Below are 23,493 nucleotides of genomic sequence, written 5' to 3' on the forward strand. Positions count from 1 at the left end.
AAGAGATATACAGAGAGACAGTGTCATTTGATTTGAGTTAGATAGATTAGGCAGAACAGTCAGTCAGTTAGCTGCACTTACAGTGTATTGTGTATATATATGCATCCCAGGTGTTGCATATATATATATACACTGTATTCAGTTTAGCTAGATCCGTTCCTGTTATCTTCTTACTGACAGGAAGGCTTGTCTTGTTACAGTATTTACAGCTACCTGAAGAAAATTGCTGGTGTTCTTTTGATCCTATTAGTACCACAGTCAGGCAGCTAGACTATTTACAGTTAGTGCAGTGCGTCCTGCTCACAGTGTTCAGCTAAAACTACAAGTTAGTGGGGTGCGTCCTGCTCACAGTGTTCGGCTAAACCTACAAGTTAGTGCTGTGTGTCCTGCTCACAGTGTTCAGCTAAACCTACCAGTTAGTGTAGTGAGACCTCTGCACAGTGTTCAGCTAAACCTACAAGTTAGTGTTGTGCGTCCACCTCACAGTGTTCAGCTAAAACTACAAGTTAGTGTGGTGCATCCACCTCACACTGTTCAGCTAAACCTAGAAGTTAGTGCGGTGCGTCCACCTCACAGTGTTCGGTTAAACCTAAAATTTAGTGCGGTGCGTCCTGCTCACATTGTTCAGCTAAACCTACAGGTTAGTGGGGTGCGTCCTGCTCACAGTGTTCAGCTAAACCTACAAGTTAGTGGGGTGCATCCTGCTCACAGTGTTCAGCTAAACCTACAAGTTAGTGGGGTGCGTCCTGCTCACAGTGTTCAGCTAAACCTACAAGTTAGTGTGGTGCGTCCACCTCACAGTGTTCAGCTAAACCTACAAGTTAGTGTGGTGCGTCCACCTCACAGTGTTCAGCTAAAACTACAAGTTAGTGGGGTGCGTCCTGCTCACAGTGTTCAGCTAAACCTAGAAGTTAGTGCGGTGCGTCCACCTCACAGTGTTCAGCTAAACCTAGAAGTTAGTGCGGTGCGTCCTGCTCACAGTGTTCAGCTAAAACTACAAGTTAGTGCTGTGCGTCCTGCTCACAGTGTTCAGCTAAACCTACAAGTTAGTGTAGTGAGACCTCTGCACAGTGTTCATCTAAAGCTACAAGTTAGTGCAGTGCGTCCTGCTCACAGTGTTCAGCTAAACCTACAAGTTAGTGTAGTGAGACCTCTGCACAGTGTTCATCTAAAGCTACAAGTTAGTGCAGTGCGTCCTACTCACAGTGTTCAGCTAGATCCGTTCCTGTTATCTTCTTACTGACAGGCAGGCTTGTCTTGTTACAGTATTTACAGCTACCTGAAGAAAATTGCTGGTGTTCTTTTGATCCTATTAGTACCACAGTCAGGCAGCTAGACTATTTACAGTTAGTGCAGTGCGTCCTGCTCACAGTGTTCAGCTAAAACTACAAGTTAGTGGAGTGTGTCCTGCTCACAGTGTTCAGCTAAACCTACAAGTTAGTGGGGTGCGTCCTGCTCACAGTGCTCAGCTAAACCTACAAGTTAGTGGGGTGCGTCCTGCTCACAGTGTTCAGCTAAACCTACAAGTTAGTGTGGTGCGTCCACCTCACAGTGTTCAGCTAAACCTACAAGTTAGTGCGGTGCGTCCTGCTCACAGTGTTCAGCTAGATCCGTTCCTGTTATCTTCTTACTGACAGGCAGGCTTGTCTTGTTACAGTATTTACAGCTACCTGAAGAAAATTGCTGGTGTTCTTTTGATCCTATTAGTACCACAGTCAGGCAGCTAGACTATTTACAGTTAGTGCAGTGCGTCCTGCTCACAGTGTTCAGCTAAAACTACAAGTTAGTGGGGTGCGTCCTGCTCACAGTGTTTGGCTAAACCTACAAGTTAGTGCTGTGTGTCCTGCTCACAGTGTTCAGCTAAACCTACCAGTTAGTGTAGTGAGACCTCTGCACAGTGTTCAGCTAAACCTACAAGTTAGTGTTGTGTGTCCACCTCACAGTGTTCAGCTAAAACTACAAGTTAGTGTGGTGCATCCACCTCACACTGTTCAGCTAAACCTAGAAGTTAGTGTGGTGCGTCCACCTCACAGTGTTCAGTTAAACCTAAAAGTTAGTGCGGTGCGTCCTGCTCACAGTGTTCAGCTAAACCTACAGGTTAGTGGGGTGCGTCCTGCTCACAGTGTTCAGCTAAACCTACAAGTTAGTGGGGTGCATCCTGCTCACAGTGTTCAGCTAAACCTACAAGTTAGTGGGGTGCGTCCTGCTCACAGTGTTCAGCTAAACCTACAAGTTAGTGTGGTGCGTCCACCTCACAGTGTTCAGCTAAACCTACAAGTTAGTGTGGTGCGTCCACCTCACAGTGTTCAGCTAAAACTACAAGTTAGTGGGGTGCGTCCTGCTCACAGTGTTCAGCTAAACCTAGAAGTTAGTGCGGTGCGTCCACCTCACAGTGTTCAGCTAAACCTAGAAGTTAGTGCGGTGCGTCCTGCTCACAGTGTTCAGCTAAAACTACAAGTTAGTGCTGTGCGTCCTGCTCACAGTGTTCAGCTAAACCTACAAGTTAGTGTAGTGAGACCTCTGCACAGTGTTCATCTAAAGCTACAAGTTAGTGCAGTGCGTCCTGCTCACAGTGTTCAGCTAAACCTACAAGTTAGTGTAGTGAGACCTCTGCACAGTGTTCATCTAAAGCTACAAGTTAGTGCAGTGCGTCCTGCTCACAGTGTTCAGCTAGATCCGTTCCTGTTATCTTCTTACTGACAGGCAGGCTTGTCTTGTTACAGTATTTACAGCTACCTGAAGAAAATTGCTGGTGTTCTTTTGATCCTATTAGTACCACAGTCAGGCAGCTAGACTATTTACAGTTAGTGCAGTGCGTCCTGCTCACAGTGTTCAGCTAAAACTACAAGTTAGTGGAGTGCGTCCTGCTCACAGTGTTCAGCTAAACCTACAAGTTAGTGGGGTGCGTCCTGCTCACAGTGCTCAGCTAAACCTACAAGTTAGTGGGGTGCGTCCTGCTCACAGTGTTCAGCTAAACCTACAAGTTAGTGTGGTGCGTCCACCTCACAGTGTTCAGCTAAACCTACAAGTTAGTGCGGTGCGTCCTGCTCACAGTGTTCAGCTAAACCTACAAGTTAGTGTGGTGCGTCCACCTCACAATGTTCAGCTAAAACTACAAGTTAGTGCGGTGCGTCCACCTCACAGTGTTCAGCTAAACCTACAAGTTAGTGGGGTGCATCCTGCTCACAATGTTCAGCTAAACCTACAAGTTAGTGTGGTGCGTCCACCTCACAGTGTTCAGCTAAACCTACAAGTTAGTGCGGTGCGTCCTGCTCACAGTGTTCAGCTAAACCTACAAGTTAGTGTGGTGCGTCCACCTCACAGTGTTCAGCTAAACCTACAAGTTAGTGCGGTGCGTCCTGCTCACAGTGTTCAGCTAAACCTACAAGTTAGTGGGGTGCGTCCTGCTCACAGTGTTCAGCTAAACCTACAAGTTAGTAGGGTGCGTCCTGCTCACAGTGTTCAGCTAAACCTACAAGTTAGTGGGGTGCATCCTGCTCACAGTGTTCAGCTAAACCTACAAGTTAGTGTGGTGTGTCCACCTCACAGTGTTCAGCTAAACCTACAAGTTAGTGCGGTGCGTCCTGCTCACAGTATTCAGCTAAACCTACAAGTTAGTGTGGTGCGTCCACCTCACAGTGTTCAGCTAAAACTACAAGTTAGTGCGGTGCATCCACCCCACAGTGTTCATCTAAACCTAGAAGTTAGTGCGGTGCGTCCACCTCACAGTGTTCAGCTAAACCTAGAAGTTAGTGCGGTGCGTCCTGCTCACAGTGTTCAGCTAAAACTACAAGTTAGTGCTGTGCGTCCTGCTCACAGTGTTCAGCTAAACCTACAAGTTAGTGTAGTGAGACCTCTGCACAGTGTTCATCTAAAGCTACAAGTTAGTGCAGTGCGTCCTGCTCACAGTGTTCAGCTAGATCCGTTCCTGTTATCTTCTTACTGACATGCAGGCTTGTCTTGTTACAGTATTTACAGCTACCTAAAGAAAATTGCTGGTGTTCTTTTGATCCTATTAGTACCACAGTCAGGCAGCTAGACTATTTACAGTTAGTGCAGTGCGTCCTGCTCACAGTGTTCAGGTAAAACTACAAGTTAGTGGAGCGCGTCCTGCTCACAGTGTTCAGCTAAACCTACAAGTTAGTGGGGTGCGTCCTGCTCACAGTGTTCAGCTAAACCTACAAGTTAGTGGGGTGCATCCTGCTCACAGTGTTCAGCTAAACCTACAAGTTAGTGGGGTGCGTCCTGCTCACAGTGTTCAGCTAAACCTACAAGTTAGTGTGGTGTGTCCACCTCACAGTGTTCAGCTAAACCTACAAGTTAGTGCGGTGAGACCTCTGCACAGTGTTCATCTAAAGCTACAAGTTAGTAGGGTGCGTCCTGCTCACAGTGTTCAGCTAAACCTAAAAGTTAGCGGGGTGCGTCCTGCTCACAGTGTTCAGCTAAACCTACAAGTTAGTGTGGTGTGTCCACCTCACAGTGTTCAGCTAAACCTACAAGTTAGTGCGGTGCGTCCTGCTCACAGTGTTCAGCTAAACCTACAAGTTAGTGGGGTGCGTCCTGCTCACAGTGTTCAGCTAAACCTACAAGTTAGTGTGGTGTGTCCACCTCACAGTGTTCAGCTAAACCTACAAGTTAGTGCAGTGAGACCTCTGCACAGTGTTCATCTAAAGCTACAAGTTAGTAGGGTGCGTCCTGCTCACAGTGTTCAGCTAAACCTAAAAGTTAGTGGGGTGCATCCTGCTCACAGTGTTCAGCTAAACCTACAAGTTAGTGTGGTGTGTCCACCTCACAGTGTTCAGCTAAACCTACAAGTTAGTGCGGTGCGTCCTGCTCACAGTGTTCAGCTAAACCTACAAGTTAGTGTGGTGCGTCCACCTCACAGTGTTCAGCTAAAACTACAAGTTAGTGCGGTGCATCCTGCTCACAGTGTTCAGCTAAAACTACAAGTTAGTGCTGTGCGTCCTGCTCACAGTGTTCAGCTAAACCTACAAGTTAGTGTAGTGAGACCTCTGCACAGTGTTCATTTAAAGCTACAAGTTAGCGCAGTGCGTCCTGCTCACAGTGTTCAGCTAAACCTACAAGTTAGTGTAGTGAGACCTCTGCACAGTGTTCATCTAAAGCTACAAGTTAGTGCAGTGCGTCCTGCTCACAGTGTTCAGCTAGATCTGTTCCTGTTATCTTCTTACTGACAGGCAGGCTTGTCTTGTTACAGTATTTACAGCTACCTAAAGAAAATTGCTGGTGTTCTTTTGATCCTATTAGTACCACATTCAGGCAGCTAGACTATTTACAGTTAGTGCAGTGCATCCTGCTCACAGTGTTCAGGTAAAACTACAAGTTAGTGCAGTGTGTCCTGCTCACAGTGTTCAGCTAAACCTACAAGTTAGTGTGGTGCGTCCACCTCACAGTGTTCAGCTAAACCTACAAGTTAGTGCAGTGCGTCCTGCTCACAGTGTTCAGCTAAACCTACAAGTTAGTGTGGGGCGTCCACCTCACAGTGTTCAGCTAAAACTACAAGTTAGTGCGGTGCGTCCACCTCACAGTGTTCAGCTAAACCTACAAGTTAGTGGGGTGCGTCCTGCTCACAGTGTTCAGCTAAACCTACAAGTTAGGTAAAAAAACTTGGGAGGAGGAGCTACGTCCTGACGACACCGCGATTCGCATACCCGGAAGACACGGGTTACCTTGGAGCCGGCCGGCTTTTCTTATACGCTTTTTAATGACAACGATTCTGTAAGTGCAATCTTTACCTTTATATTCAATAAACGCTGGGTTTTATGCTATGTGGAGCACTTTATTTTATCTATGGGGATACATCCTATCTATGCTGATGTGAGTGTTGAAGAGGATTCCCGGATTTGGACGTTAAGTGCCTGTTTTACAGATCCCTGGCTGGGGTTGCAGCCATCCGCCCTTCAGGTCTCCTATAATTAAGAGACCAATTTATCTGGTAAGAGGCAGCAATTTTTTGAGAGGTGGAGGTCTGTCTACGCACCCTATTTCACCACAGCAAGATTTTGTTCCAGTATTCACTGAGCACTTGGAGACATTTTTATTACGTTTGTTATTTAACATGGATGGACTTTAACTAACATCGTTTTAGTTTAGCCATGGACTTTTTTGGGGTTTAATTTCCTTTATTTTTACACTATTTATATGTGCTATGGTATAGCTTCCATAGCCACAGATCTGTATTTTAATTTTTTTATATTTCTTTTTGGTATTTGAGATATTCACCTGTTATCTATATAGTCACGCAATACTGATTATTCCTCACGGACATAGTAAGCAATATCTGTGTCCCATTAACCAATTATTATTTTAATACTTTTTTATTTTATTTTTCGTTTTGGATTTTTTTAGTGCATTTATACACTGACTAGTACTTTTCACAAATTAATTCACTTAGTGACCACTACTCATCCTCAGCCTTTATGAGGCTCTCTAGGCACTTGTTTGTTGCCACCCTCAGTTTTTAGCGCGACTTTTTGATTTCTATTAAACCTACAAGTTAGTGTGGTGCGTCCACCTCACAGTGTTCAGCTAAATCTACAAGTTAGTGCGGTGCATCCTGCTCACAGTGTTCAGCTAAACCTACAAGTTAGTGTGGTGCGTCCACCTCACAGTGTTCAGCTAAACCTACAAGTTAGTGCGGTGCGTCCTGCTCACAGTGTTCAGCTATACCTACAAGTTAGTGGGGTGCGTCCTGCTCACAGTGTTCAGCTAAACCTACAAGTTAGTGGGGTGCGTCCTGCTCACAGTGTTTAGCTAAACCTACAAGTTAGTGGGGTACGTCCTGCTCACAGTGTTCAGCTAAACCTACAAGTTAGTGTGGTGCGTCCACCTCACAGTGTTCAGCTAAAACTACAAGTTAGTGCGGTGCGTCCACCTCACAGTCTTCAGCTAAACCTAGAAGTTAGTGCGGTGCGTCCACCTCACAGTGTTCAGCTAAACCTAGAAGTTAGTGCGGTGCGTCCTGCTCACAGTGTTCAGCTAAACCTACAAGTTAGTGTAGTGAGACCTCTGCACAGTGTTCATCTAAAGCTACAAGTTAGTGCAGTGCGTCCTGCTCACAGTGTTCAGCTAAACCTACAAGTTAGTGTAGTGAGACCTCTGCACAGTGTTCATCTAAAGCTACAAGTTAGTGCAGTGCGTCCTGCTCACAGTGTTCAGCTAGATCCGGTCCTGTTATCTTCTTACTGACAGGCAGGCTTGTCTTGTTACAGTATTTATAGCTACCTGAAGAAAATTGCTGGTGTTCTTTTGATCCTATTAGTACCACAGTCAGGCAGCTAGACTATTTACAGTTAGTGCAGTGCGTCCTGCTCACAGTGTTCAGCTAAAACTACAAGTTAGTGGGGTGCGTCCTGCTCACAGTGTTCAGCTAAACCTACAAGTTAGTGGGGTGCGTCCTGCTCACCGTGTTCAGCTAAACCTACAAGTTAGTGGGGTGCGTCCTGCTCACAGTGTTCAGTTAAACCTACAAGTTAGTTTGGTGCGTCCACCTCACAGTGTTCAGCTAAACCTACAAGTTAGTGCAGTGCGTCCTGCTCATAGTGTTCAGCTAAACCTACAAGTTAGTGGGGTGCGTCCTGCTCACAGTGTTCAGCTAAACCTACAAGTTAGTGGGGTGCGTCCTGCTCACAGTGTTCAGCTAAACCTACAAGTTAGTGGGGTGCGTCCTGCTCACAGTGTTCAGCTAATCCTACAAGTTAGTGTAGTGAGACCTCTGCACAGTGTTCATCTAAAGCTACAAGTTAGTGCAGTGCGTCCTGCTCACAGTGTTCAGCTAAAACTACAAGTTAGTGCTGTGCGTCCTGCTCCCAGTGTTCAGCTAAAACTACAAGTTAGTGCTGTGCGTCCTGCTCCCCCTGCTGCAGCATACTGCCAGGTTTGCTCCAGTGATGAGGAGGGAGGGGATGATGAGGTCCTCCTCCTCCAGTGAGGAGGAGGAGGAGGCGGCACATCACCAACGAGGCAGGATGCCTTCCAGGGGCCAGCCTAAGGGCATCACATTGACTGCATCACACCCCAAAGCTCCACATGTGCAGGGCGCTGCAGTCTCTGCGCGTTATTCAAAAAGTTCTTTGGTGTGGGCCTTTTTTGAGACGAGTGCATCAGATCGCACCGCTGCTATTTGCAACATATGTCTCAAGCGTATCTCGCGTGGCCAAAACATCTCCCGCTTGGGTACCACATGCTTGACCAGACATATGTTGACCTGCCATGCAGTTCGTTGGCAAGCGTATCTAAAAGACCCACACCAAAGAACAAAGAAGACCTCTCCTTGCTCCTCATCAGCTGAGATCTCCAACCCCACTATACCTTCAGTCCTCTCTGAGACCTGCACTGAGAGGAATGAAGGTGTAGAATTAGGTGTGTCACAGCCAAGTACTTGTGGGCAATCTGCTTTTGGTACACCGACGTCAGATTGTACCAGGCAAATTTTCCTGCCCCAGCTGCTGCACCGCCGAAAGAAGTTTGCTCCCAGCCATCCACATGCCCAGAGGTTGAATGCTAGCTTGGCAAAATTGCTAGCACTTCAACTGCTGCCTTTTCAGTTGGTAGACTTTGCCCCTTCAGTGAGTTTGATTGAGTGGTTCCTCAGTGGCAGGTACCCAAACGCCACTTTTTCTCACGGAAGGCGATTCCAGCTCTCTACCGGCATGTGGAAGGCAATGTCCATGCCTCGCTGGACAGGGCGGTCAGCGGTAAGCTGCATATTACCGCTGACTCATGGTCCAGCAGGCATGGACAGGGACGTTACCTAAGTTTCACGGTGCATTGGGTGACTCTGCTGGCAGCTGGGAAGGATGCAGGACAAGGTGCAGTAGTGTTGGAGGTTGTTCCACCACCACGCCTCCAAAATGCTAATGATTGTGACTCACCTCTCTCCTCCGCCCCCTCCTCTTCTTCTTCCTCCATGGCCTCTTCCTGTGCTTTGTCCTCGGAACCAGCAGTGCTCCGTAGCCGTTCAAGGGGCTACGCAAGTATGCAGGCCAAAAGATGCCATGCGGTGCTTGAGCTGGTGTGCTTGGGGGACAGGAGCCACACTGGGGCAGAGGTTCTGTCAGCTCTGCAGGGGCAGGTTCAGAGGTGGTTGACGCCACGCCAACTTAAGGCAGGAATGGTGGTTTGCGACAATGGCACCAACCTCCTCTCTGCCCTCCGACAGGGACAAATGACCCATGTGCCCTGTTTGGCTCACGTCCTTAACTTGGTGGTGCAGCGGTTCTTGGGTAGGTACCCGGGCTTACAGGATGTCCTGAGGCAGGCCAGGAAAGTCTGTGTGCATTTCCGCCGGTCATATAATGCCAGTGCTCGGCTGGCATTATATGCCAAAAGGAGTCTGCCAAAGAACCGCCTAATCTGTGACATGCCCACCAAGTGGAACTCAACGTTGGCCATGCTGCAGCGGCTGCACACGCAGCAGAGGGCCATCAATGAGTACCTGTGCGACTATGGCACCAGGACAGGGTCAGGGGAGCTTGGTTTTTTTCCCCACGCCAGTGGGCCATGATCAGGGATGCATGCACTGTCCTGTCACCATTTGAGGAGGCCACGAGGATGGTGAGCAGTGACAGTGCGTGCATCAGTGACACTGTCCCTCTTGTCCACCTGTTGGAGCACACGCTGCGTGGAATAATGGACAGGGCACTTGAGGCAGAACAGAGGCAGGAAGAGGAGGACTTCCTTAGCTCTCAAGGCCCCCTTTATCCAGACAGTGTTCCTGCGTGCCCGCCGATCACACAGGAAGAGGAGGAGGAGGAGGAGGAGGAAGATCGTGTCAGTATGGAGGTGGAGCCTGGCACTCAGCATCAGCAGCAGTCTTTAAGGGATCAGTCCCAAGAAACACATGGACTTGTACGTGGCTGGGAGGAGGTGGCTGCGGACCATGTCGTCCTTAGTGACCCAGAGGACTCCGGACCGAATGCCTCAGCAAACCTACGCTGCATGGCCTCCCTGATCCTGCAAAGCCTGCGTAAGGATCCTCATATTCGTGGTATCAAGGAGAAGGACCAATACTGGCTGGCAACCCTCCTTGATCCACGTTACAAGGGTAAGGTTGCGGACCTTATCTTGCCATCGCAGAGGGAGCAGAGGATGAAACATCTTCGGGAGGCCTTGCAGAAAGGTCTGTGCAACGCGTTCTCAGAGACTGGGAGGTTACAAACTCCTGTTTCTGGACATCGTGTTGCTGAGGCTTCGGTCAGTCAAAGAAGGAGCGGTGGAGAAGGTTACCGTCTGACCGATGCGTTCAGACAATTTTTTGGTCCGCAGCCCCAAGGTATGATCGGTTCCAGCAACCATCGCCAGCGTCTGTTTTACATGGTGCAGGAATACCTAGGGGCAAGATCTGACTTGGACACCTTTCCCACCAAAAATCCTCTGGGTTACTGGGTCTTGAGGATGGATCACTGGCCAGAGCTTGCACAGTATGCAATTGAGCTACTGGCCTGTCCTGCATCCAGCTTTCTTTCGGAACGCACATTTAGTGCTGCTGGAGGCTTTGTAACCAATCACAGGGTGCGTCTGTCCACCGACTCGGTCGATCGACTGACCTTCATAAAAATGAATCAGTCTTGGATCACCACCAGCTACCAAGCACCTGATGCTGATGTAACCGAATAATTTTTTTGGAAATCTCAGATCCCTTCAAAGACTGCCTATGTTGATGCTGAGGTACTATCCCTGAGTAATTATCCTCTTCCTCCTCAATGATCACGCTGATAGCTTGTAAGAACATTTTTGGTTCTGGGCGCCACCACCAGTGCCTAAGGCACAATTTTTCAGCCCCTGTTTAACAGGGGCATGTAATTACAATTTTTGATGCAATACTTTGCAGCAGGGCTTGTTTCTGCGTTACAACTAGAGTATCTGTGAGGGGTTGCAGTGTTGTGGCACCAGCACCAGTGCCTAAGGCCCAATTTTTCAGCCCCTGTTTAACAGGGGCATGTAATTACAATTTTTGATGCAATACTTTGCAGCAGGGCTCATTCCTGCGCTCCAACTAGAGTATCTGTGAGGGGTTGCAGTGTTGTGGAACCAGCACCAGTGCCCAAGGCCCAATTTTTCAGCCCCTGTTTAACAGAGGTGTATAATTACAATTTTTGATGCAATGCTTTTCAGCAGGGCTCATTCCTGCGCTCCAACTATAGCATCTGTGAGGGGATGCAGTGTTGTGGCACCAGTGCCTATGGCCTAATTTTTCTGCCCCCGTTTAACAGGGGCATGTAATTACAATTCTTGATCTAATATTTCACAGCAGGGCCCTGTGAGGGCTTACAGTGTTGTGGCCACAACAACACCTAAGGCCCAAATTTCTGCTATATAGGGCAGGCCCCTACTTTCAAACATCTAACTTACAAACGACTCCTACTTGCAAACGGAAGGAGACAACAGGAAGTGAGATGAAATCTACCCCTAGGAAGGGAAATTCTCTCCTGTAAGAGTTAATATGGAAAAAACATTTCCAATCCTTGTTCCACAAAAAACCCAAATTTTCAAAAAACATTTGTCATTGGGACAAAAAGTGAGATGAAATCTTCTGAAGAGGAGGAAAGACAGCAAAACAAATGTCACAGGGGTGATAACCCTTCCCTATGTTTTCCAAAAAGCTTAAAAAAGATTTTTTGGCTGGAGCTGAACACGTTAAAAATGTACCCGTTCAAAATTACAAACAGATTCTACTTAACAACAAACCTACAGTCCTGTCTTGTTTGCACCGCCTGTATACTGCTGTTCAGAGTATATAGGGCCTGGTGGCCCCACACCTTTCCTTATTTTAATTTGGGTGCGGGGTTCCCCTTAATATCCATACAAGACCCAAAGGACCTGGTAATGGACTGGGGGGTACCTATGCCGTTTGTCTCACTGATTTTCATCCATTTTGCCAGGACCCGACATTACATTAAACCCGCAAGCAGTTTTAAATTAAATTTTTTCCTTTAAAAATGACATTTTGTGCAGGGACTGTTCTAAACACGGGAAACACGTGCCACTTTACAGGCATACTATAGACACACCCCAGGTACGATATTTAAAGGAATATTTCACTTTTTTTTTTTTTACTTTAAGCGTTTATTAAAATCACTGCTCCCGAAAAAACGGCCGTTTTTAAAAGTTTTTTTTTGCATTGATACATGTCCCCTGGGGCAGGACCCGGGTCCCCAAACCCTTTTTAGGACAATACCAATGCAAATTAGCCTTTAAAATTAGCACTTTTGATTTCGAACGTTCGAGTCCCATAGACGTCAATGGGGTTCTAAAGTTCGTGCGAATTTTCGGTCCGCTCGCAGGTTCTGGTGCGAACCGAACTGGGGGATGTTTGGCTCATCCCTAGTGGTGGCAGGAGAGGTGCTTGTGTTGGATTCCCGATGTCTGTGAGGGGCCATGGCGGGACAACGCCATATTGCTTCTCTGTGTTCTGAACATCTCCGGGATGTTCTGGCTTAGACTCCCTGTATGCTCCTGGGGAGAACGGGACTGCAAGGTGGAAGATTGTCGGGAAGCCGCCCCCATCCTCCAGAGTATAGTTATAGCTAGTTTTAGCGAGTTTACCTCCTGTAGAATTGAAAAAGGGCTGGCAACGGCGGGAGCTATGCAGTTAAGCAGCCATCTTCCTGTGCAGCCAGACCACGCCCCCCCCCCCCCCCTGCATTTACATTCCTGAGGAGTGGGCAAGAGCAATGTGTGAAACTATTAAGTATAGGATATAACTTCTTTAACAACTAAATCAAATACTACATAAATCAGTATATATATTATATTATATATACTTTATATATTCATTGAAAACTCAATGTGCTTATTAATATCCTAATCAAGAAATATTGTAGTATAAAGATTATAATCTTAATTAAAACATAATCTTTTACATCTTAAGAAATGTGAATCCTTCCTTCTCATGTGATGGGGGAAGGTGAGGGAAACCAACGCATGATTCCTAATTACTAACACTTTTAGTTCTCCATAGGAATGTTTATGAAGGTTATAACAATATGTATACCTTTACAAGTATAAGAGTCTATATAATTTTACTTTATCCATAACTAAAAGATATTTACAACTCAATTATTCTGTAAAGATCTAACCCATTCATTCATTTGTTAATATTAGTTAATTGATATATATCAGATATTAGATTAAAGAAACTTTCTGACAAAAACAATATTTTTTTACTTTTTGCTATCAAAAAAATCTCCAAAAAGTTTGTAAAAAAACAAATTTCTTCATCAGTTTAGGCCAATATGTATTCTTCTACATATTTTTAGTAAAAAAAAAAAATCGCAATGAGCGTATATTGATTGGTTTGCGCAAGTAATGGCGGTCTGCGATTTTTATCGGTACTGCGTCATTGCGGCGGACAGGTCGGACACTTTTGACATATTTTTTGGGACCATTGACATTTATACAGCGATCAGTGCTATAAAAAATGCACTGATTACTGTGTAAATGTCACTGGCAGGGAAGGGGTTAACACTAGGGGGCAATCAAGGGGTTAACTGTGTTCCCTAGTTAGTGTTTCTTACTGTATGGGGATGGGACTGACTGGGAGCACAAGGCATATCGCTGTTCCTACTTAGTAGGAACAAACAATATGTATCCTCTCCCCTGACAGAACAGGGATTTGTGTGTTTACACACACAAATACCCATTCTAGCTCTTGTTCCCTCAATCGCAGGTGGCTGGTGGCAAACGCACCCGCCAGCCACGGGCATCGGGTCCCCCGCAATGCCGTGGGTGTGCTCCTTAGGCGGCATTTTAAGGGGCAGTCGTACCCATACAGTGATTGACGGGAACGTGCCAATTTGCCGACGTATTTGGGCGTGAGCTGGTCGGCAAGTGGTTAAATACCAAGGTCGAGGAAAGCCTTGAAGCTGTATGTAGTGTAATGGAACAGTGTTATTATCACCGACAGCCTCAGTGACAACATACACTGGCAGCACATATTTGGCTGTACAATTTATTTATTTTTATTTTTAAATTAGCTTAGATTACATATAACTGCAGCACCCCAATAAGATTCATAACATGTTGAATGTAGTCATAAAAGAAAAAACGGGTGGGGAAAGCGGTATAGGGATTCCCTTCTTTTTTTTTTTATATATTCTTTTTTTTTATTATAAATTTCTTTAATAAATTATTACACACACCACTTTATCAACAAACTCCAGCACAGTTCACATGAAACTTCTAACAACTCTACAAAAACAAAAACCCCTGCTGGTGGACTTTTTAGGCAGATAAAGAGTAAAGTAGTATTTTAATACAAATATAGTTTATCAAATGTATAATATAAAAACATATTAATCATGTAACATGTAACATCATATATGGCATTTAACATCAATGTACATACAATAGTGTAAAATACTCTTGTACCCAATGCGTTTCGGAGTGTGCGTATCTCCTTCCTCAGGGGTGACTATGAGCAAGAGAAATATCTATTCTAGAAAGATATATTAAAGAAACAGGATAAGCATCTATGATATCACACATATATACAGTAATCCGTAGACAGTTTTCACATTTTACACTTACGTGTTTGTAATGAGTTGCTGAATTTGCATTCCGTATTATTCTAATTAAAAACAACAGCAAAAAGGTAAGTCTGCAAGATAGATTCTAGACTCCAAAAAGCTCTTAGTGTAATTATTTTGAAGGACTTTTTATATCCATGCCTGATCAAAACCGAAGATATTCAAAAAGTCTATGATAATGATGGAAGAGAGAGACAAAAAACTCTCTTAACTCCCCCGAGAGCACCCCAACAAAAAATAAAAATCACACAAACAAAGCCGCAATGATTGCCTTTCCTAAGCCAGGTGACCTAAGGACAAAGGCCTTTGCAGTGCAATATGGTTACAAAGCATTCGACCCTGCATAATCCTGTATTAGTTTGTCAGGACCGCAAACCATGAACAGGCAGGATTCACCTTGAACTCTTGAGTAGATCCAAATCGGTAGGGTGAAGTATAAAAAGGTACTCAGTTCACCCCACCAGGAAGATGAACCTTGATCTTAAAGTTATAAAGTAGTAAGAAAGCTGGGATTCATTTATAAGTGTGTGTATGCTATTCAGGTTCGCCATATAGGCAACTCCCATTCATACACTCCCCTATCCTGAATGACAGAAAGGTGAACTGACCACTGTGCTGCTCCTCCTTTCACTGTCCAGTCACAAGCTGGGGCTTAGGAGGACCTGGGTTCAAAGCAAGTGGGTTGAATGATGTTGGCTATCAGACTGAGGACATCTGATGACAGAAAAAAAGTACTGTGGGAAAATCTCTGAATTGAAGGTGGATATTGCATTAAAGTCTGTTTTTAATTTATTTTTTCTGTTTCTTTTTACTTTACTCTCTAGGTTCTTCGGGCACTAAAATGCTCCTTACAGCCCCCTGTGAAGGACATCTCTCTCACATGGACCCTTCCTTCCAGTGTGGAAGCCGTCGTCCTGTCCAAAGTCCCCACTGCCATCTTCCACGGTCAAAGGTCTATTGTCTACGCTCAGCTGAAGGGAAAGGTCTGTGAGCCCAGGGAAGAATGTGTTTTTTGTGTGTTACTTCAGTTTCAAGGCTGCAGAAAAATATTTTTAAATGAAGATTACAAAGTGGGGTGGGATGGGGTTTGGCAGAAATTAAGAGGTCTGGGTATATGTCCAGATCGATAAAGGCTTTGCTGGTGGTACAGAAGACCCAATCTGAGGGAAAGTGGACAACGTATATACAGAGTAGGCAGGCTTTCTGTGAAGATGGCTATGGTTTAAGGTGTGGGTGGAATTTAATAAATATGCAGTATGTTCCAAGATTACAAAAAACAAAGTATTATAAGAGGAGCATCTCCGAATCTTTATAAGTTCTGTGCTGGGTATCGGAGGATTTATAGAGCTTTGGGTGTGAAAAGCATCTATTCCTTGGTCTGCATCTTACATGGTAACCAGACCTCCTTATTAGTTTGTTTATATATAGTTTTATATATAGTTTCTGCTGGGAGCATTCTGCTGGGTGAAAAGGCTGATTTCTGACAGAACACTAAGAGGATACAAGAGTTGCCTGTTTGCTTTCAGGAACCCAGTAGGAGACACCTTGTTTGTCAGGAACTAACCTCAGTTTAGGTAATGGCTCGAAAAAGCAGATGATTCGTTTGTTATAGCTAAGGACTTGCTGTACAAAGCCCTCCTGCCTTGCTAAATGGGACTGTGAGAACAAGGTTACTAGGTGTTTCTTAACTCAAACCTAATGCCCATTTACACTGTATGTTATCCATTATATATAATGACTCGGAGCTTGAAGTGATTTACACTTTCTTTAAATATTTCCTAGGTGGAGAATGAAGCTGACGGTGAGGTCTGTCTGCAGTACAAGTTTAAAGATGAAATCATAAAGAATGATCTTCGTTTCCCCCTGAAGGTGCAGAACGCGGAAAGGTCAATATTTAGTATTTGAAACACCCCATATTAATATGAAACATTTCCTTGGTTATCTTTTTAGAGTCACCACTAACAGACTGGCAGAGCTTTGGGTCTTCTCATGCACTGTCTATCTTCTCTTACCCACCATTCACAGACTAACAGACGACCATAGTCCTGGTTTCCTCACGCACTGGCTAGCTTTTTTTAAGACTCACATCCATAGACTGGCAGATTTCTGGTATCCTCAGCCACCATCCACTAATGGCCATTGTCTGGGTTTTCTCATGCTCTAGCTATTCTTTTCCAGGCCCACAATCCACAGGCTGGCAGCCAAAACTCTGATTTCTGTACTGGAACATAGAACAGAGTCACCATCTAAAAATGTAAAGAAGAAGATCTTGGAGACCAGTCTGCAGTCTGGTGTTGTCTCCTCTCTCACAGCCTATGTAGCCGTCAACAAGGACACCAAGACACGTGTGAAGGTTCCTCCTGTGCGCAGGGATGTCCCAGATCCAGGTATGTTGTTTTCACTAGACATGTGCGATTCTTTTTGGTTACGAACTGAAGTTCGGATGAAATTTTTTCTCTTCAGAGATTTGGATGTATCCGAATTTCCAAATCGCAATAGTTACATAGTTAGTTTCGTTGAAAGAACACACAAGTCTACCAGTTCAACCAATAATAGTAACAAATTTCAACAAATATGAAATAAATCATGAAATGCGTTATCCAAATTTGAATTTGAAATATAATTTGAATTTGATGTTGAAACATATTGCAATCAATACTGTAAGGTAAAAAGGTGAAAGAAGATGATGATTCCTACTTAGGCTGCTTTATAGAATAGAACATAAAATAATTGAATAGAATACAATAGAACAGAATAGAAAAGAATATAAAGGAATATAATCAAATAGAAAATAAAAGAATAGAGTAGAATAAAGCAGACTAGAATAGAAAATAAAGGAACATAATAAAATAGAATTAAGGAAAATAGAATAGAAAAAAATAGAATAAAGATAAGATAAATACTTTATTGTCATCGCAACACAAATGACAATGAAATTCTATCAAATATCCACACATATGTAAAACATGCAACATCCTCAACATACACAAATATAAAAAAAATTCCACTCCTATAAAAAAAGAAAATAATGAATATACAAATGAATTCTGAAAACGAATCATTCTAACATAATGAATATAACAAAAAAAAAGATTATGAAACAAAACAACTTTTTCCATCGTGCACATCTCTAGTTTTCACATTTAAACATGGTCTACATAATCTGTCCGTCTATCTATAGTTACTAATACTTTTCTGTGGGGACAGATCACATCCCAGAATATAAATTTGGATATTGTTAATGGGAATACTAATAGCTGATCTAGTAAAACTACTCCTCCTCATGTAATATTTTGCGTGCAGCGTGCAGTCTCTGTGACGCAATCGGTTAGCGCGTTCGGCTGAAAGGTTGGTGGTTCAAGCCCACCCAGGGACAATGATGTTTTCTCATTACCTTAGCAGGGCCCAAAGGCCCCGTCAAAAACCAACCTAGGAAGGCAAAGTGTGTCCTTTTAAAATGGAGGAAAAGTACGCAGTGATGTCACCACGCAATCTTACTAGGAGGACGGGCTCCGTGTGTGTATGCCGGCCGGCACCTTTTAATTATTCATATATCTTCTACTTAAGTGTAAGTGCATTACCTTGCTTTTAATAAATACAGTTTAGACAGTATTACGCTATGGCCAGTGTGTTTTCTTCTGGGGCACCCATTTGAGTACAGGACGAATACCATAGGTGGAGAGAGGAAGTGTTGTGCATGAACCAGCCCACCGGCACCTGTGTTGACATCTACAAGCTAAAGGCCTTGGCTGGGCTATAGCCATCTGTCCTTTATGCTTGCCATCTGGTAAGCTGATATTAGTTACGGTGGTTGGGCACTCATGTCTGTGTGTATACACTGTGGTGATGTCAAGATTACAAGTGTTTCATATGGACTCTTTTTATCATTGATGGTTTTGATTGGACTTACCGATTGAAGTTTTTTTAGCGCGGCGTCTCCAATCCCTACTGTTTCCTGTGTGTATATCCCACTGCATGCCGCTGCTTTTATATGTCTTGTTATGCTCTGTATATTTATTTTTTGAGCGCAGTATTTTCCCCTTACTTGCTGTCTTTCCACCTGATCCTTCCAGGCAGGGGCTCCTTGCCAGAAGCACATTTGTGAGGTCAGGCACTGATGTGGATGAGAAGGCCTGGCTCGCAGTCTCCGCTCTAATTCATACCAAGGGTGTTCTATCTGGTTGAGGTCAGGACTCTGTGCAGGCCAGTCATGTTCCCCCACCTCAAACTCACTCATCTATGTCTTTATGGACCTTGCTTTGTGCACTGGTCCAAAATATTTGGTGGAGGGGGGATTATGGTGTGGGGTTGTTTTTCAGGGGTTGGGCATGGCCCCTTAGTTCCAGTGAAGGGAACTTTTAGGGTTTCAGTATTCCAAGACATTTTGGACAATTTCATGCTCCCAACTTTGTGGGAACAGTTTGGGGATGACCCCTTGCTGTTCTAGCATGGCTGCGCACCAGTGCACAAAGCAAGGTCCATAAAGACATGAAGGAGCGAGTTTGAGGTGGAGGAACTTGACTGGCCTGCACAGAGTCCTGACCTCAACCCAAGAGAAAACCTTTGGGATGAATTAGACCAAAGACTGCGAGCCAAGGCTTCTCATCCAACATCAGTGCCTGACCTCATAAATGCGCTTCTGGAAGAATGGTCAAACATTCCCATAGACACACTCCTAAACCTTGTGGACAGCCTTCCCAGAAGAGTTGAAGCTGTTATAGCTGCAAAGGGTGGGCCAACTCAATATTGAGCCCTATGGACTAAGACTGGGATGCCATTAAAGTTCATGTGTGTGTAAAGGCAGGCGTCCCAATACTTTTGGTAATATAGTGTATACTTTAACCTTTCAATACTGTGTTAAATTGTATCTTAATCAAAAAACATTTTATATTGCATCTTATCTGTACTTATGTTGTAGATGAGGTGGCTGAATTAGTTTTTCCTTTTCAGGCTAAGAACAATTTAAAAAAATACATGTTGATCTTGCCAGAAATGCTGTGTCCTTGTCCTTAAACTAAAGCACAATATTTTCTTTATTATGCGAAATACAAGTCCCATCCATCCATCATGTAATGGTGATGAACAAAGCAAGATATGTTTAAAGTCTAGCCTGGGTGACAACCATTGCTTCCCACAGTGGAGAAAAAAAATGTAGACATGAGGGTATAGGAAGTATGTTATTTGTAGAAATAAAAAGTGTAAAAAAAAGTTCAAAAAGCAGCTTGTTAAAAAAAAAAGTGTGATACCAAATCTCATAATATACATATATCAAAGCAACACTATAGATCTAACAAGTACTGTGCAAAAAATTGCAATATGAGACAGCAAACTATAAAGTGGAATATGGGGCAGCAAATATTTAAACATGCATGTTTCAGTAAGGAACCGCAAATAAAAGTGCCAAAACGTACAATATGAAACAGCATTTACTAAATTTCCGGGTATATATCCGACACTTAACCATGCATGAAGGTAACAACTAATGTGCAAATAAGCACAGTGCATATATAAATGTCCTTATGTCATTAAAAAAATGTAAATAATGAAGTCCATAGTGAGAACAGAGACCATTAGCATGCGTTCTTCCAACTCAGGTCTAAAGAGATCTCCACCACGGCTAGGAATAATCATCAGGCCTCTTACCAGAGATGATGGGCCAAAGGTTATAATGGCCAAAAGCCCATAAGATGTTATCACAGGCTAAGCGATCAGCAAGGAAAACTATCAGGCTGAGTATATTTATAGTGAGACAGAGGGATGCTGTGTGTGTGGCTCATAACCCCAAAAGACGTCACTGCTGATGAAACATGTAGGGGCATGGCTACTCTCGGCGCCCGTCTGCATTAGCCATCGAGCACCATCTAGTGCGCTCTGCTTTGCTCTGATCCGCCTGCTGTGAAGCTTGTCAGTGAACCCTGTAAGGTTTCAATAAACTTTGATGTTTATTATGGACTGCATTTGTATTTCTTTCCTGGCATTCCATTGGGATTGACTGTGGAGTGATGACCATCGATTTCCTTGCTGATCGCCTAGCCTGTGATAACATCTTATGCGCTTTTGACCATTATAATCTTTGGCCCATCCTCTCTGGTAAGAGGTGCAATGATTATTCCTAGCCGGTGGTGGAGATCTCTTTACACCTGAGTTGGAAGAACACATGCTAATGATCTCTGTTCTCACTATGGACGTCACAATTTCTTTTTTTTTTATGACATAAGGACATTTATATACAGTCAGGTCCATAAATATTGGGACATCAACACAATTCTAATCTTTTTGGCTCTATACACCACCACAATAGATTTGAAATGAAACAAACAAGATGTGCTTTAACTGCATACTTTCAGCTTTAATTTGAGGGTATTTACATCCAAATCAGGTGAAGGGTGTAGGAATTACAACAGTTTGTATGTGTGCCTCCCACTTTTTAAGGGACCAAAAGTAATGGGACAATTGGCTGCTCAGCTGTTCCATGGCCAGGTGTGTGTTATTCCCTCATTATCCCATTTGCAAGGAGCAGATAAAAGGTCCAGAGTTCATTTCAAGTGTGCTATTTGCATTTGGAATCTGTTGCTGTCAACTCTCAATATGAGATCCAAAGAGCTGTCACTATCAGTGAAGCAAGCCATCATTAGGCAGAAAAAACAAAACAACATGCTCTGAAGAAGCTTGAGGTCAAGCGAAACATGTAAGTATAATGCTATCACGGTGTCCGTGGTGAAGACACGGTGACTTCCACCTTTCACTCTGATCCTCCTTCAGCTTACCTCGAGTCGCCACTCTTCACTACTTGTTGGCGTTTCATACACTTGCGGTGTTGCTTCGGTCCGCGATTCCAGGCACAGCCATGCAACCTTTGAAGGCTTTGAATTCTGGACTATCCACAGTTCTAACTATCCCTGGGTGAAAGTACCCCAACCTGATATCCTGTACCTGGCTTCTAATGCAGTCGGCAGAACGATGGGCTATCGAAACCGGGACTAGATCTCCAGGGCTATGACTACTTACACACAAGAAGCTAAACGGTGAGCTGTATCTTACTCCTACTAATCGTAGGGAAGCATCATTTGCATATCCCTTCTTTTGCTTGTGCCAAGTCATCTCTAAATATATCTGCCCTCAGTCTCCGATCCCCACTAACAGTGCCTTTATGATTATCATTAAGCGGACTGTGAATCACGGCACCTATAGTTTATAAAACTCAAGGAGATTTCCACACATTACAAGCATACTGTTTATATTCTTATGGGAGTACCCTATTGAACATTTCAATATATTTTTTATATGGAAAGTAATTTTTCAATTTTTTATTCATATAATCCAAATGTTTGAAGGATCCCATCCCCAGACTTGATCCTAGGATCGATGTATGTCTGCTTATGTGTGAGATGGATTTGAAGTGTGTGATCTAGGTATGGTGGCCACCTGTGTCTCATCTAGACGTTGTCTCATTTTAATTATGTGTTGGAGATCGGTGTAGTATTCTATTATTTATGTGTTTGGTATATGTTTTTTGGATAATCAATAAATGATATTTAGCATTCACCGGTCTGTCCTCTCTGAAGAATTTCTTTGGGCTTCTCCCGGTGTTTGTATGCAGAAAAAACAAAACAAACCCATCAGAGAGATAGCAAAAACATTAGGTTTGGCCAAATTAACTGTTTGGAACATCCTTAAAAAGAAAGAACGCACAGCAACACCAAAAGACCCGGAAGACCACGGAAAACAACTGTGGTGGATGACCGAAGAATTCTTTCCCTGGTGAAGAAAACACCCTTCACAACAGTTGGCCAGATCAAGAACACTCTCCAGGAGGTAGATGTATGTGTCAAAGTCAACAATCAGGAGAAGACTTCACCAGAGTGAATACAGAGGGTTCACCACAAGATGTAAACCATTGGTGAGCCTCAAAAACAGGAAGGCTAGATTAGTTTGCCAAACAACGTCTAAAAAAGCCTTCACAGTTCTGGAACAACATCCTATGGACAGAAGAGACCAAGATCAACTTGTACCAGAGTGATGGGAAGAGAAGAGTATGGAGAAGGAAAGGAACTGCTCATGATCCAAAACATACCACCTCATAAGTGAAGCATGGTGGTGGTAGTGTCATGGCGTGGGCATGTATGGCCAATGGAACTGGTTCTCTTGTATTTATTGATGATGTGACTGCTGGCAAAAGCAGCAGGATGAATACTGAAGTGTTTCGGGCAATATTATCTGCTCATATTCAGCAAAGTGCTTCAGAACTCATTGGACGGCGCTTCACAGTGCAGTTGGACAATGAACCGAAGCATACTGTGAAAGCAACCAAAGAGTTTTTTTAAGGGAAAGAAGTGGAATGTTATGCAATGGCCAAGTCAATCACCTGACCTGAATCCGATTGAGCATGCATTTCACTTGCTGAAGACAAAACTCAAGGGAAAATGCCTCAAGAACAAGCAGGAACTGAAGACAGTTGCAGTAGAGGCCTGACAGAGCATCACCAGGGATGATACCCAGCATCTGGTGATGTCTATGCGTTCCAGACTTTAGGCTGTAATTGACTGCAAAGGATTTGCAACCAAGTATTAAAAAGTGAAAGTTTGATGGATGATTGTTAATCTGTCCCATTACTTTTGGTCCCTTAAAAAGTGGGAGGCACATATACAAACTGTTGTAATTCCTACACCGGTCATCTGATTTGGATGTAAACACCCTCAAATTAAAGCTGAAAGTCTGCAGTTAAAGCACGTCTTGTTCGTTTTAATTCAAATCCATTGTGGTGGTGTATAGAGCCAAAAAGATTAGAATTGTGTCAATGTCCCAATATTTATGGACTTGACTATATGCACTGTTTGTTTGCAGTTGTTACCTTTATGCACGTTTAAAGCAGTTGTATAACCCGCAAAAAACAAGGAAAAAAACCTGTAAGGCAAAGGCAAAATGAGCTAGTATGTACCGCATACTA

At 43.9% G+C, this 23,493-nt stretch overlaps 2 protein-coding genes across 3 annotated transcripts in view; both read left to right on the top strand.

Moving 5' to 3' along the window:
- The window catches only part of LOC141121389 (von Willebrand factor A domain-containing protein 5A-like), a gene marked incomplete in the record, with an annotated part of 791,688 nt that overhangs the window by 489,233 nt on the left and 278,962 nt on the right, over positions 1 to 23,493 (top strand).
- Positions 1 to 23,493, top strand: part of LOC141121405 (von Willebrand factor A domain-containing protein 5A-like) — a 239,283-nt gene that overhangs the window by 166,877 nt on the left and 48,913 nt on the right. For both annotated transcript variants that reach the window (XM_073611105.1, XM_073611106.1), the window contains 3 exons: positions 15,371 to 15,529; positions 16,329 to 16,432; positions 16,725 to 16,933. In XM_073611105.1, coding sequence (XP_073467206.1) covers positions 15,371 to 15,529; positions 16,329 to 16,432; positions 16,725 to 16,933 — 472 coding nt within the window. The remainder of the gene's footprint in view (positions 1 to 15,370; positions 15,530 to 16,328; positions 16,433 to 16,724; positions 16,934 to 23,493) is intronic.

The sequence above is a fragment of the Aquarana catesbeiana genome, linkage group LG01, assembly GCF_042186555.1.
Source record: "Aquarana catesbeiana isolate 2022-GZ linkage group LG01, ASM4218655v1, whole genome shotgun sequence".
NCBI lineage: Eukaryota > Metazoa > Chordata > Amphibia > Anura > Ranidae > Aquarana > Aquarana catesbeiana.